Raw genomic sequence first — 16,195 nt, 5'->3', positions numbered from 1 at the left:
GTCCCAAAGAAAGTTTTAAATTAAGTCACTTTTTAAAACTCTTATCACTTGCATTCAACAGGCTATAACACAAGGAGGTAAATATAAACTCTCTGAAGACAAAGGAGCATTCTTCCTAGAAATTCACAAGACTGATACTTCTGACAGTGGACTTTATACTTGTACAATAACAAATTCAGCTGGATCTGTGTCCTCCAGCTGCAAATTAACAATAAAAGGTAGGTTGGCTTTTATTCTTATCACTTTCAGAAAACAGTATTTAGAAACATTACTAAACACTCTTCCTTACACACATACACAAAGTATTAAAACTGTTTACCAAGTTACAGAACACCATTTGTACACAAATGTACAAATACACATGTTTGACTATAGCATATACTTTTATACTTACTAAGTGCCTAATTGCATGTGCTGTTATATAAGATTCCATCCAGATTATATAAGATTCCTGCTCCCAGAAATGTTTAATAAAGTCAGGTGAATTTACAAAATGGTACTTCCCTAAAACTGCTCTCTTGCTAATTTTCCAAAGCAGTGCAAAGTTAATGAAAGAGTATCAGTTTTCCCAATTAAAATTAGTTTGCTTTCATCTCAATCTTCTAAAAGAATTTTTATTTAATCAAAATCTCCTAAATCCACACGTCTCCTAAATCCTTCAACTGTTTTAAAAACTTTTTTCCCTTAAGTCATAAGAGTCATCTTCAATGTAGCTGAGTTTAAGGAATCTTTACACGGATCTCAAGTCATGCATAATAACCTTCCAAGGCTAGGACTGAAAAAAAAAAATAGGTATTACTACACTGCATGAAGAAGTCAGTATTTTTTCCTTTGTATATTATTCACTTGCATAATCCACAACAGTAAAGGGTAGGGCCTCTTTCCAATTCAGTTTGCCTTACAGAGGTTTCTTTTTCAGTTGTAAAAGACACTGAGATACAGAAAGTATCTACACAAAAGAGCTCAGAAATTACATCCCAGAAGAAGGCAGCTGTCCAAGAGGAAGTTTCCCAAAAAGCTCTAATTTCTGAAGAAATCAAGATGTCAGAGGTCAAATCTCAAGAAAAGCTAGCCCTCAAGCAGGAATCTTCAAAGGCTACGATTTCCGAAAAAGTCAAGAAATCAGAAGCGACCTCCCTGGAAAAATCCATCGTCCACGAGGAAATCACAAAAACATCACAGGCTTCTGAAGAAATCAGAACACATGAAATTAAAGCATTTTCTACTCAGATGAGTGTAACTGATGGTCAGAAGGTGACTTTAAAAGCCAACATCGCTGGCGCCACCGACGTAAAATGGGTATTGAATGGGGTAGAGCTCACTAACTCCGAGGAGTACAGATATGGTGTCTCGGGTAGTGACCAGACCCTGACCATCAAGCAGGCTGGTCATAAAGATGAAGGTGTCCTCACCTGCATAGGCAAAACCAGCCAAGGAATCATCAAGTGTCAGTACGACTTGACCCTGAGCAAAGAACTCTCAGATGCTCCAGCCTTCATCTCACAGCCCAGGTCTCAAAATGTTAATGAAGGACAAAATGTTCTCTTTTCTTGTGAAATCAGTGGCGAGCCATCCCCAGAAATTGAATGGTTTAAAAACAACCTGCCAGTAAGTTTAATTATGAATATATTACTGAAGAAAATTTTAAATACTCCATCTGCTCCCGAAGAGCTCAAAGAAATTTTCTTCTCTTCTTTTTAGATTTCTATTTCTTCAAATATCAGCGTAAGTCGCTCCAGAAACGTATATTCTCTTGAAATCCGAAACGCATCAGTAAGCGACAGTGGGAAGTATACAATTAAGGCCAAAAATTTCCGTGGCCAATGTTCAGCTACTGCTTCCTTAACAGTGCTTCGTAAGTATATCTTTACCATTTTCCTTACTCACTTAAGACCTTTATGTGGTTCTTGTTTTTTTGCTTTTGCCTTCTGAGCACAGCAGACTCTTAGGAGCCTCGTTAAATTCCACATGTAAGAGGCATAGGAATTTCTGTGTGAATTCATTCCTACGGTCAACGTTTCTTTACAGCTAAACAGAAAATGGATGAGTTAACTTTCAAAGCAAAGCTACCAAGTGCCCTATTACATCTATTTTCAGAATGCACAACATAGAAATTATTTTCTGTATAACTAATCATTTTTCTCCCAGTGATTCTAGCACCTGCATGTCATGTAATGATAGAAATACAAGGATTCGTTTCTGGGAGACACTGAGCTAGCTCTTGACAACTGTATGTATGTATTTGCTTCTGCTTCCATGGCAAATTGTTTGGTTTACATTTCTGAGCGTGTGTGTTTAAGTTTTCTGTTGCCATACATCAACGTCAGATGTCACCCATTAACCAGATGTCACTGATGTTCACCGTGTATCTGCTATGCTCCACAGCTCTAGTTGAAGAACCTCCCAGAGAGGTAGTATTGAGGACAAGTGGCGAAACGAGCTTGCAAGGAAGCTTCTCGTCTCAGTCAGTCCAAATGTCTGCCTCCAAGCAGGAGGCCTCCTTCAGCAGTTTCAGCAGCAGCAGCGCTAGCAGCATGACTGAGATGAAATTTGCAAGCATGTCTGCCCAAAGCATGTCCTCCATGCAAGAGTCATTTGTAGGAATGAGTTCCAGCAGTTTTATGGGAAAATCTAGTATGACACAACTGGAAAGTTCAACTAGTAGGATGCTTAAAGCAGGCGTAAGAGGTGAGCGAAAAAAATTACTGGTAGAGGCAGATAAGCCTAGTAGCATGGTGTAGTCTTTAGTACATACAATTCAGTAGAAAGCAAAACATGATTTCTTCAGTGATTCTAAAACTTTTGTTGTTGTTATTGTTCCATAAAGGAATTCCACCTAAAATTGAAGCCCTTCCCCCTGACATCAGCATTGATGAGGGCAAAGTTTTAACAGTAGCCTGCGCTTTTACGGGTGAGCCTACCCCGGAAATAACATGGTCCCGCGGTGGAAGAAAAATTCAAAATCAAGAACAACAAGGGAGATTCCATATTGAAAACACAGATGACCTGACGACTCTGATCATCATGGACGTACAGAAACAAGACGGTGGACTCTATACCCTGAGCTTAGGGAATGAATTCGGATCTGACTCTGCCACTGTGAATATAAACATTCGATCCATTTAAGAGGGCCTGTGCTCTCATATTCAGACTCCTTAACCTTTCACAAACGATTCACATGGACTAATCTTTCTGATCTGTAAATACTTTAAAAAAAAAAAAAGTAGTTTTGTATCAACCTAAATGAGTCAAAGTTCAAAAATATGCCTTTCAACATTTTCATAATTGTTGACCTAAGAAAATTATACATTTTCTAGTGACCTGTACATACTGTATATAGCCGATTTAACGGTTATGAAGTTTTGTACCATTTATTTTATGACATTTTACAATGTAACTATTGAAACTAACTGTTGGTAGGAGAAAGTTTCTCATGGAACGAATACCCTGCTCAACACTTAAATCAATCTCTGTGCCTCAACATAATGTTGATGTCTAAGTATGCCTCAGTGGGTTGAGAAATTCCCCATTGAAGATGTCCTATCCACCTAAACGATGCTGTGCACGTCACCTGACACGTGCACCAATACTTACGGAATCAGAAATGTAAGGCATTGGTGATGTTTGCATTTACCCTCCTGTAAGCAACACTTTAACGTCTTACATTTTCTCTGATGATGTCACACTCAAAATTATCATGACTTAAATATTACCAGAGCAAAGTGCAACGGCCAACACTTTGTTCGCTCATTTCACACTGTCTCCGACCATAGAGAGTGCCTGGGTAGCTTGGAAAAGTAACATCACCTGGCCATCCCCTCATTTAACCAAGCTATTCAAGTATTCCTATGCTGGAGCAGTGCCAACTCTTGGAGGTCCCGGGGTGCAGCCAACGCCTTTGTGTGGTAGCTCTAAATTTAAATTATACCAGAGAAACCGGGGCAACTAAGCAATGAGCCACAGCAAAAAATAAAGAACAACAAAATAAAGCTGTCGTGAAATTAAAAAACAACAATATTACTAACTGCCCAAAATATCAATTTGATGTAGTTCTTTTATGCAGGTTTAAATTCAATTGTTAGTTATAATTGTTGGACCTCCTTGAGATAGTAACAACAAAATAAAGCAAGCTATGTGCACCTCAAAATGTGTGATTGGATGTTTTCTGTGAATTCTGGGGTTGGGGAGGTATGTCCCTTTGCAAATCACAGAAATGATCACAGATGAGATAAAGCAACTCAGGTTAATAAGTTCTTTAGAGCTAATATTTAAATGATTCTGTTGAATGTATTCAACAACTTTTTAAAGCGCAGATATTCTCATGGATAAATTTATCCCCCCAAATTAACAAAAATCCCCCAAAATAACAGATTAAATCTTCTAAATTTATTATCCAGAAAAATATTTTCATGGGAGCTGATTCAACCAAATCCAAAGATACTAAACCTCTACAATTCACAATTATTTTGGGCTAGACAGCAACTCAAAGATGAGCAAGATGATACAGACCCTGCCTGACAAAGAGTGTAGAAGGGAAAATGACAATTTCAGGGAAAATGATCAGTTGTGCTACTGAATCTGTTATTGACTGTTACAGCTCCAAACAGAACAAAAGTCCGCAAAACTAGACAACTCGCTTTAAATGGTACCATGCTTTTTAAGAAACAACTGAGCTTTTTAAAAAACCTTTAAAAAAAGATAATGAAATAGTACCAGAAAAATCTGCATTTATCCACCTCAGATAATCGTAATTGTAAACTTGTAAAATTGATTCTTTGCCTACGTTACCTCTTAAATATAAGCCTAAGTTACAAATTAAGTACAATTAGCTCCTAAATGTAAGTCCAAGTGGCCAAAGCAAATAGTCAATTCTTAGTCCCCAGAGATCTTGGGTCTTCATTAATGTATTCAGCAAGTATTCCGTCTTAAGTCAGATTCCCTAAAAGCAGAGCCTAAGACAGGGGCTCTCATATAAAGTAATTTTTTGAGGGGCTGCTCCCAGGAAAAAGGGAGTGAGAGAAGCAGAGCAGAGGGGAAAAGCTAAGCAAGAAAGTAGTCTCAGCAGGAGCTTCAGCCCCATCCCGCAGGGAGCATAAATTGTACCAGAATTGATTCCACCTGGGAGCAAAGGCGCTGACCTTTTGTCTCCCTTATCTGCCAGTCTGTGGCTACAGGCTGTGAGCTTGTGGGGGTGGGGACGGGGAGAGGGAAATAACCCCCCAGGTGAGGGGGCACCCCTTGGCCGGAGCAACTTATGCAAACTAGGGGAGCCAAACAGCCAAGAGTCAAGAAACCGGGTCCAGAAAACAACCTGGAACTGGGCGGCACCAACAGCACCCACTTCACCATCAAACAACTTGAAATGCCTGTTCTTACCTTAAAACGAGAGAGGCAGGAGGGCGAGTGAGTCCTGGGTGGGTCCTGGGGGCGATTCCCAGCTCTGACAGACTAACCCTCTAACGCGTCCCATGCGTGGCCAGGTCCCGTCCGTGCCGCTGAGAATTCTAAGGCTGACAGGGTTTCGCACTTGCCGGTGTTGCAGCTCCCAAACCCTGAGAGGCAGTTTGGGCCGGGGGCAGAGGGAGGGGCTGCGATCTTTCCAGCCAAGGAACTCCGTGCTAAAGGCAGGACCTGACTTCCGCAGGGCCCGCCTTCTTCTGACGTATTAGCAACAGCGCACGGCCTAGGAAAGCAGCAGGGTGTGGCCAAGTGCTCGCACCTGAGACGACTGTGTGCGGAGGATCCTGGGAGGGCCTTCAGAGGCACTCCAGCTGGAACAAGAACCCCTTCCCGTGTTTACCAGCCAGCCTCCTTCCCCCAGCCCCTCCAAGAACCGTGCTCGCCCGAGGAGGGTGGGTGGGGTTTCCTGCTCAATCCCGCCTCACCTACTGCAACCCCAGGAGTGGCTTCCCAGCATCTTGGCATTTCCGATTCAGACCAGCTTTTCTCTCCCCCAGTTGGCAGGGGACGACAGAGAGGAGAAAGCCGGTGCCTTTTTCCTCGTTCAATCCATCCAATCCCCAAAACCTGTGAGGAATAGTCACTCACCCTGCCCCTCTTTTTTGCTGAGTCCTTCCTATTTTATAAACCCCACACATGGCCACATTGAAAAGGAGTATAATGTAGGAATTACACATCCGCGCTCAAAACCCAGACTTCCAATTCAAATCTAGGATCTGCTATTGCTACTGTTGTTACCTGGCACACGTTACTGGCCGCCTCCATCCTTTGATATTCTCATCCGTAAAACAGGAATAACAATAGCATCAACCTCACAGGTTTTGTGAGGATTAAACAAATTGCTACGTGTGGAACCCCTAGAGCAGTGCTGGTACAACAGCTGGTAAACATCAGCAATCATTATATTAGGGACTACCATGGAAAAAAACATTGACTTTAGGGACCAGAGAAGCAGCATTGTACAGGGGACCTAGGACGGGCCTCACTCATGATCACTACATGTATTTGGTTTGCTAGGGTTGCTGGAACAAAGTACCACAGACCGGGCAGGGTGGCAGCTTACACACAGAAAGGCTAGAAGTCCAAAATGAAATGAAAGCATCAGTAGGGTTGGTTCCTCCCGAGGGCTGTTAGGGAAGGATCTGTTCCAGGCCTCTCTGCTTGACTTGTAGATGATCAACTCCATGTTCAGTGTTCTCCCTGCAAGCCTCTGGGTCCAAATTTCACCTGTTTAGAAGGACATCAGCATATCAGATTAGGATTCACCCTAGTTTTACCTCATTTTAACTTTATTATCTGTGTATTATCTGTAAAGACTGCCTCCAAATAAGGCCACATCCTGAGGTACTGGGGGTTAGGACTCCAACAAATCTTTGTGGGGTAAGGACAGAATTCAACCCATAACACTAGACATGATGAACAGGAGACAACAGATCATTTTAAGAAGTGTTTTGATGGGATTTCTCAAAAGATGAATTTATCATCTCTAACCAGTAGGAGCTGATTATATAGATGAACCCTGTAGATGCAGGGAGATAGGGAAATCAGAATACAGTTAGTAAAATAGTAAGTTAAATGACAGTCTTCATGGTGACTGATTCAAGAATGTTCTATGGTTGTGCTCCAGGAAGAGAAAGTAATTTATATTTGTTTATTTTGCCACAAGTATAATTTTGAGAAATTCAGGCTGAGAAAAACCCAGCTTCCTTGTAATAGGCCTTTTGAAAACAGATTTGCCCATCAATTTTTAGTCTGTTATAAAAACAGTTTTATGCCTTTTGGTATATCTGGGTCAATATTTCCCAAACTCTTCCTTGAGATGTTGGTAGATGTTGTGGGAAAATTGTCCCACAGCCAAAGAAACTTAGGATTTAGGTAACTATACTTCTTTATGCAGGACTTCTCAGAGCCTTCAATGAGCTAGTATATGTTGTGATCCCCCAAGAGGCGATACAGTGCCCCCTGAACTTATTTGGTGATGGAACTGCTTTCATTGGTACCACTACATGTGATGCAGGATGATACCGGCTACTGTAGGTGAAAACACGTAAGGTGTGAAGAGGACTAGATCCTGGGGAGGAACTGGATACCACCTAAGAAATGAAATTAAGTGTTAGGATTAAAAAAAAAAAAAAAAAGTCCAAGGTGTCTAAGAGCACACTGCTCACACTGCTGGGGCATCTGATCCAGAGAGAGAATTGGGAAACAGTCATGTTAGAGGAAGTTACACATAAAAGCTGTGACCTGAAGGGTGGGGTGAGCTAAGGAGATAAGGCAGAGCTTCTTCCAAGCAGAGGAGTCTTGCACATGCAGATGTCTGGGATGAGGAGAGTAGGATACATTCAAAAAAGTAGAAAAAAGTGTTACTAAGAGTGTAAAGGAACTCTGAAGGGCTGGAGGTGAGAGGCAGGGCTTCATTTTAAGAAAAGGTGGGAAGCAGGTAAGAGAAGTGGGCAGATATGCCACTGCTTTCCCATCTGTCAGGAAATCACTGCAAAAGATAGCATGTCCTAAAAGTTAGGATTCCAAACCTGAAATCATGCTTAACCTAGAATCTTTAGGGGTACATGAACTCCCTGCATTCTGCATCCCCCCCCCCTTTTTTAAAGGGACATGATTCCTAGTTTCATTTCATTTTTAAAGATGACAGTGATTCAAGAAGTTTAAGAAATACTGCCCTACATGTTTCAGAGGGGGAACAGGCAGGTAGATGCCCAAGCCATCTAGGCAGCATCTACACACAGCTCCCCTAAAAAGAGGCAGCGATAAACCCCACTTTGGGAACTTCTTCCACACAGCTCTGATGCTCAGGATTCCTTTCCTTAAGCAGCCAGGAGGGGCCGCTGTTAACAAGCCTCGTGTTGTGGACAATCGTCCCTCAGTATCTGTGGGGGACTGGGTCCAGGACCCCAGTGGTATCAAAATCTGTGGATGCTCAAGTTCCCTATATAAAATAGCGCAGTATTTGCATAGAACCAAAGCACATCCTCCTGTATACTTTATCTCTAGATTACTTATAATGCCTAAAACAATGTAAATGCTATGTAAATAGTTTCTGGTGCAACAAATTCAAGTTTTGCTTTTTGAAACCTTCTGGAATTTTTTTTTCCAAGTATTTTCTATCCACTGTTGGTTGAATCAAGGGATGTGGAACCCATGGATACAGAGGGCTGACTGTGCTCATCTAAAAGCCCTCAAAACAAATGCTCCTTCCTAAGGTTACAGTAGGGACAAATGCTCTGAGTTATAGGGGAAATCTCGTGGATGTTGAGGGCACACTGTCTGACACCAGTCTCAGCCTCAGAGAGAAACATGGGGGCGTAATTCTTCCCTGCAGTTGTAACACATGAATGAAGTCAGCGCTTTGTTGATACCTGCCAAGAACAACTCAAAGAAGCTGGAGAGAAGGGACACCAACAGGCCCATCAGGCCAAGAACAGAAGGGAGACTGAGATGCCCTGTCCTGATAAACAGAAGGACCATTATCAGGAGAAGATTGAGGCCTCCTGGAGAGAGCTACCAGAAGGAAAGGAGGAAGTGGAGAACACTGAGATCCAGGGTCTTCGGATAACATGCCAAATTCAGTTAGTAGCAGAGCTGGATCTAGAAGCCAGGGGTCCGTTTTTATCACTGTGGTCCTACCACTCCTTCACAACTGCAAAAATCAAACCTGCTGGAGGTAAGAGGGCAAGAGTGTTTAGAGAGGAGAAGGCTCTGTCCTACTTCCAGGTCATTTCAATTCCAGGGTAGACAACAAAATCCTTTCAGGTCACTCCCTATAAAAAGGCCCTGCAGAGTAAATTCCTCTTCTCAGAAAGCTAAGGCCAGAAATGCTGAACCTTCTATTGGCATCTGCACTAGAGCCAGGAAATAGGGTGCTTATCTGACCCAGATGTCATGGGATCAGGGGTGGGAGAGGCAAAAGCTTTGTGGAAACAATGTTATGGGCCCTAAAGACAACAGAAAAGAACTTTTCCAACCTACAGGAAGGAGGTATCCTGACAAAACAATCAGCCGGATTCCGAGTGGGTGCTCAGACAGAGGAGAACCTAGAATGTTTAAGGCAGGGGACTGTGCCCATGATAGAAGTTTCTGAAAATTGGGAGCTGGGTAGATATTATTTCAGAGAACTTGGATGACTTGGTTTTATTCATTTCAGTTTGAGACTCAGATGAGTACATTTTTTACTTAAATTTCTTTCTTTTTCAAAGAAGAATTCTCAAAATAATGGTATGAATGAGGAAGTATCCTTACAAGGACTATACTCTTTGTTTTTCCTTAATACACAGGCAGCTGCTAGAAGGGACTGAAAGAACACGGCCTTCAGCCTGTGACCATTCTTTGAGCTCCTTTCTCTTTCCCCATCTTAGGAGAGAGGTATTTGATGGTGATGGTGATAGTGCTTGCTGGTTGTTCCCTTCACATGTGCTCTAGATCAGAAAACCATCTCTAGCTGTTAACCTGCTGACGTGAGCACACGGTACGAGTTTCACTTTCCAACCCGGTATGAAAATGTCACAACTTGCTTAGGACAGAAAACCAGAGAGAAAAGCAAAAGGCCACATATATCAAGACCAACATTTACCCTAATACCACCTCCAACAGTGCTTCTCAAACTTTAAAGTGCACAGAGATCACCTGGAGGTCTTGTCCAAATCCAGAATCTGGTTCAGCACATCTAGGGTGAGGACTTGAGATTCTGCATTTCTAACTCAATCCCTGAAGCCAATGCTGATGATCCTCAGACCATGCTAAGAAGGACCTGGAAAAATGTTTGACCTTTTAGACAGTTAAATGATGATCCCAAACTTTAATGCTCTCTATATATACCTCTTCTGAAATGCAACCATGAAGAGTAGGAGTTTCCACCTAGCTCAGTGGTTCTCAACCTCGGCTATCTATTGGAATTACTGGGGAGCTTTAAAAAATACTGGTAACTGGATCTCATGCCCAAAGATTCTTCTGTAATTGGTCTGGGTCAACCTAGGCATCAGTAAGTTTAAAAGCTCCTGGGGATTTCTAATGTAGAGCCAGGGTGGAGAACCCCTGATCTCGCCAAATAAAGTGATCCATTTAATGTTTTCATTTAAAGGTGAACTGTTTTTCTCCTAATATCTTTTCTCACATCACAGCACTAACTTTAGTTTAGCCAATCAAATTTTACATTTAAGTGTGCAGCAAGTCAGTTGTCATATATATATATATATATATATATATATATATATAAGCAAAGGTTTACCCTTCCTTAAACCTTCAAAAGTTTTCTTAGTGACATGGCAAATTTATTAAACATTTTCCCCCACACTGTTGACATGGCTCAGTTTTATTGATTATAAAATTGCTACAATACTTTAAACAGGCAGGATTTTCATAACAAAAATATAGAGTACACCTTTTGGCATTTGGAAGAGAAAAAAAGAATACTTACAAAATACTTATACATATATCTTTTAATGAAGTTTATTTTTCCCCAGGATTAAAAACCCTATTCTGAAATTTTTTCAAAATTGAAGTGCTTAATTATACCAATCTAAAGCCATTTTTGCTATTAGGTTACTAGGTTTATTTAGAGACTAGCTTTCCTGTCAATTTCAATATTTCCAATTTATTTAACTTCTGAAGTTACATTTAAATACCCACAAACTCTTGTTGCAAGAAACATTATATGTATTAGTTACAACTAATAAAGACATTTAAAAGGAAAAAAAAATCATGTGTTTGTTTTCAGTAATATTTATACACACAAAGAAAAAGCTATTTTAAAAGAATCATACTTTCTAATGCTTGCTTATTTATGTTGGTGTGCAAATGTGAATAATTAATACTATTCAACTAGTTAACTTAAAAAAGTGAAAATTCAGGAAAGCCAACTACAGTTAAGATAGTCAATTTATCTAAACTATTAAAAGTAAAGCAGTGAGTTTTACGTGCAAGGGAGAATTAGAAAGCAAAGAGGAATATTCACAACATAGCACTTAGCAAGTGGTCAATGAATACTGACTGAAAAAAATTTTTTAAAAGGTGAATAAATATATAACCTATCCTAAATTTAGATGCCCCCTATAACTCCCTACCCTTCCCAAGTGATTCTTTTCCAAAACAGTCCACCAAATACAGAGACACTGAGGAGGCTATTTTGAGGGACTCTATAATCAGCATTTGAAACTGGAGAAACAATTACAAATATCAAATACTGCAACTAATATGATGTTATGTGTCAATTATACATCAATTTCTTAAAAAAAGAAACTATTTCGTTTGGGCCATTAAAAATAGAGAAAAAAGAGAAAATGAATAAGACAGGAAAAAAAGGACTTAGAATTGAAAATTCATATGACTATCTCTTTGGCTAATTACAGATAATACTGGAAAGCTCTTAGAAACTTTTAACATTCAATCATGACTTTAATAACATTCAACCATGATTTTTATAACATATAACCATGGTTTCTTCAGAGCTGGTAAACAGGGAAGGTTGAGATAACATACAGAATTTTGAGTAACACAGGGTTAAAAAAAATCACAGTGAGTCTTATTTTCTCTAGATCATGCTAGTAGAGAACTTGGACTTAAAAACATCATCTAAAATTATATCCATTCCCTTACTCCCTTCATACTACCCCTCAAAAGAAAGAAAAACACCTGCAGGTGTCAAACCTGAAAGTGACAGATGCAAATATTACAGTTGAAGAAGCCCCGTGTGCCCCCAGAAAAGAGACTGTTAATGAGGACAAAAAACTATAGGTCATTGGCAGGTACATTTTGCCAGGCTTCATGACTCAAGATAAATTTAAGGACACTGTGTGGCCAACTGAGCCTGATTCACAAAAGCAAGAAAGAAAACTTGCAATCTGTACATCTCCCCCACTCCCCCAAAGGCCTATATTTTTAAAACACTTCTAGGAGAAAAGAAGGGCAACTCATCTCTCTAAGGAGGTTTGCTACTTACACAAGCCCACAAAGGAACTAAAACTCTTCTCTCAAGCGATGACTAAGGGTGATCTAAATTCAAAAGATGACTTATGCAAAGCACTGGTCTGCTACTGAATTTCATTTCCCAAACTCATAATTTTTAAAGTTTTTTAAAAGTATAGCTAAAAGTTTTTCCTGAGCGCCACTCAAGGTTGCAAAGGTCTTCAAATTCACAAAGGCACTGCTAGTAAGTGAACGGTGTGCATTATACACGCACATGTGTACACTTGGCCTGAATAGAGAGGTGATGGGGTATTTTTGTTTCCATTTAAAAATATATACATATGGCTAAGTTCTTCCTCATGTGACAGTGGAAACTGAAAACAGGTAATAAATTATGAGTTGTTCACATTTGTCTATTGTCAATGCTTAAAAACGTAATCTAGCAAAGTTATGCAAAGTCAAACCATAATCACTGCTCTATATTCTGGGTGACAGAACATTCTTGCCACCATTCCCACACCCTCTCACCAAGCCCACGGCAGACATCACAAATCAAGTCAGTCAGTCACTCCCTGCGGATCCTGGCCTCGAATTCAGAGTCTCCAAAAGCCACAACTAACTGAGCAGAGCTAGCACAGAAGGAAACAAAAACCAAAAAGACAGGGTGCCAACCACAGTCACGATGTTAAACCACAGGTACCTACTGCCATACCCTTCTCTCTGGCCAACAACTGCAAAACAAGAAAACAAAATAAAGTCAAACAGGAGCTGTATATGTGACTTGTATTCTAAGGCCTCACCCAAGATGGGAGCGTAATGGCAAGGGGCAGTCATCTGGGTGTGCAATGCTGAAGGCGTGCTGAAACACCTAGATACCCAGCAACCACAAATGCCAAAGGAAAAGGGCACAGTATAGATACTTCCTATTTAATTCAAGTACAGAGTCAGATTCTGGTGGTAAGACTTAAAAGGTATTTATTGGATGCTCATTTGCCATATAAATTTGTCAAATGAAGGTTTTTAATCGTGTAGTCATATATACATTCCAAGGCAGACATCTGGACGCTTAACCTTTACGGTCTCTAGGCCACACTTTTGATTGCACAACTCTTATTTTGACCAGGTCATGGGCTGCTATAGCAAACTTATTTTATCCTTTGTAGCTTAACTTGTAAAATTCAATTGTAAAACTAAACATAAAGCTATATCTCAAAACAAAACGATTTCAAATTGCATTGTCCACAACCAAGAAACCGTGCATACAAAATTGCATGCACACACAGAATTAAAGAAAAGCACTATAAACTGCAGGATTGTCTTTCAAAAGAAAATGGCCTCATTCTAGCTATCTAGAAAAAGCAATCAATTCATAGTTCCTTGCATAGAGGAATTAAAAAAATAAAACAGCTAGAATGCCTGCCAGGTCAACAATGGTATAGGTCAGAATTATTCTATGTCACACATAAGAAACACTTGTAAAGAGATACAGAGTCATCTCTTCACATAGATTTCCCGATGCATCACCTAGATGTGCCACTGTTTATTTAACCACCTGGCTTTGGATGAGCTGATCTGAACAACTGAGATGTATGCTTACATAAAATAAGTCAATGCACAGAGGAAAGTTCTGGAATACACACCAGAAGAGTGGTTATCCCTGCGAGAGTGGGGGTGTCAAGGTGAACTTTCACTTTATTCATATTGTCTAAGTGATTACTTAATGAAGAGAATATATTCAGGTACTGTTTTAAAAAAACTAGAGGATGGGTGGTAAATAACCCAGCTCTCTCAGAGTCTGACGTCCAGAGTGCCGGGAGAGAGACCACAGCAGTGAGTAGAACTGAAACGCTTTCCTAGAACCCCTCCTTTTCATTACACATAAGTCATTACTCGTCACTCCTACACTGCTACATCTCATCCAAGATGACCTCTGCCCACTGACACCCAGAGAGGCTGGCAAAGAAGAGTGTGTGGCGTAGCTCCTGGCGACCACGGATCCCTTCATGCCGTTCTCTCTCTTTTGTCCCTAACTGTCCCCATGCCACCAAATCTGGTAATAGACTTTATATTGAGATTTAAGTGGGTAAAATAGTCTTTGTGACAACTTTCAAAGGCACAAAGATCATCAGCAACATCTTCCTCTCACTCTGACAGAATAAAACTAAGGAGAAAATTCATTACAAAGTCATACCTTTTACTCATCTTTGATATTCTGACTACATTAGCCCTCACTGATGTCAAAGGAATTGCTTAATTTGTACATTAATTCATTTGTTTTATCTATCACAATTAATCCAAACTTAATCCTCCCTTCCATTAATTCTCGGTTTTATAAATTCTGCATTAGTTATTTATTCAGCAACTAACACTAGTCCAGAAGCATATTAACTAAAATACTAATTGGAGAGGTAATTTAAACACCTAGTATTTCAGGATATGGTAAAATATTTATCATTCTAATCAATCACATGTGAATTAATCCTGGTTCTGTGTATCCTGGTGGTTCTTGTATTCTTGTACTTTAACACCTTTGTTATGAGGCTAAAATAAGTTAAAGCAAGTGGCCCACAGTAAGTAAGCATTTTATTATCAAAGAGACCAAAAAAAGACTAGTTAGGGGGAAGAAAAGCACATTATGGGACAGAAAGGGGAAATTCCTATGAAAGTATACTAGATTAGTTGCTGCGTTTGGAGAAGGGGCTCCAAAGATGTAGGCATGAAAGTTCCAGAGATGCAATATCAAGGCAAATAACAAAGGGACACAATAAAGACAATATATTCACACCTAGGGAAGGGGGAAATGCCAGCATCAAGCTCACAGCAGGCACTGGTTCATCACAGCCATGTCTACCTGTCATCTATCCCACCAAAATTATCCTGGTAATATGCAAAGAGGTTGTTATTCACACAAAGCAACTGGCCATTTCTTTTGTAGAAAAACTTCTCATCCCTAGTGGTATTGATATTTACAGCCATTTGTCACAACCACAGGACTCTACTTTAATGAGAAAGAATGCAAGTCTCCTTACAAATAAAAATCCCCTCCCCCAAAGTATGCAACTCACTATCCTTAAGAAGAGTAGTGTGAGCACCTTCTCACATTTCACCTCTAAGAGTTATAATTCAGTGTTATCATACACTCTTAACTCGGACACAAACAAGATAGTTAAAATAATTGAGCAAATGTAGGCATTCTGCTTCATATAAGTTCACATTTTCTGAAAGTGTACCAACATTCACAAGGTCATTGATGCAGAGACTGGAGTCCACTATTTCTCTACTTCTATACTCTATATATTCAAAAAGTATCACATCTCCTGGCTGTAAGGCATAATAGACATCTCCATTATTTTGTTTCCTATACTTCACATTTAGATAATTAAAATAGAACACAATACCAATAAAACTTAAAAGCACATCAAAATTGTCACCATACGCTTTTAAACACTTTTAGAGTAACTGTTACTGATTGGATTTTTAAGGCTTTCACGTGTCTTAGATAACACCTTACATCTGAACATTTCATGTGAAGTCTAGTTAAATATAAAGTCAAAAATACCAAACACTAGACTTTCCCATGTATCAATAATTTTTCCTTTGGTGAAAACATTTTTTATTCAGGCCTAAATGGGTTACTAAATTAAGAGTGATAGCACTAATAATAATAATGGTAACAATATTAATAGCTAATACTTATTAACACACACTATGTGCCAGGCACTGTTCTAAGTGCTTCATATGTATTGATTCTTCTAATCCTCACGACAACCCTATGAGGTAGGTAGTACAGTAAAACCATATTAATTGAAAATCATTAGAG

The 16,195-nt window shown here is 39.8% G+C and overlaps 1 protein-coding gene across 50 annotated transcripts in view; it reads left to right on the top strand.

The window, feature by feature from the left end:
• TTN (titin) overlaps positions 1 to 4,147 on the top strand; it is a 269,971-nt gene extending 265,824 nt beyond the window's left edge. For 49 of the 50 annotated variants that reach the window (XM_032479831.1, XM_032479812.1, XM_032479785.1 and 46 more), the window contains 5 exons: positions 62 to 218; positions 920 to 1,608; positions 1,702 to 1,855; positions 2,386 to 2,688; positions 2,828 to 4,147. In XM_032479831.1, coding sequence (XP_032335722.1) covers positions 62 to 218; positions 920 to 1,608; positions 1,702 to 1,855; positions 2,386 to 2,688; positions 2,828 to 3,126 — 1,602 coding nt within the window. In that variant the 3' untranslated portion in view covers positions 3,127 to 4,147. The remainder of the gene's footprint in view (positions 1 to 61; positions 219 to 919; positions 1,609 to 1,701; positions 1,856 to 2,385; positions 2,689 to 2,827) is intronic. The other variant, XM_032479832.1, reaches the window with a different exon arrangement.
• Positions 4,148 to 16,195: the final 12,048 nt, after the last annotated feature.

Source organism: Camelus ferus, chromosome 5 (assembly GCF_009834535.1).
Source record: "Camelus ferus isolate YT-003-E chromosome 5, BCGSAC_Cfer_1.0, whole genome shotgun sequence".
NCBI lineage: Eukaryota > Metazoa > Chordata > Mammalia > Artiodactyla > Camelidae > Camelus > Camelus ferus.
The sequence above is the reverse complement of the archived record's forward strand: the minus strand, read 5'-3'. Positions and strand labels throughout refer to the sequence as shown.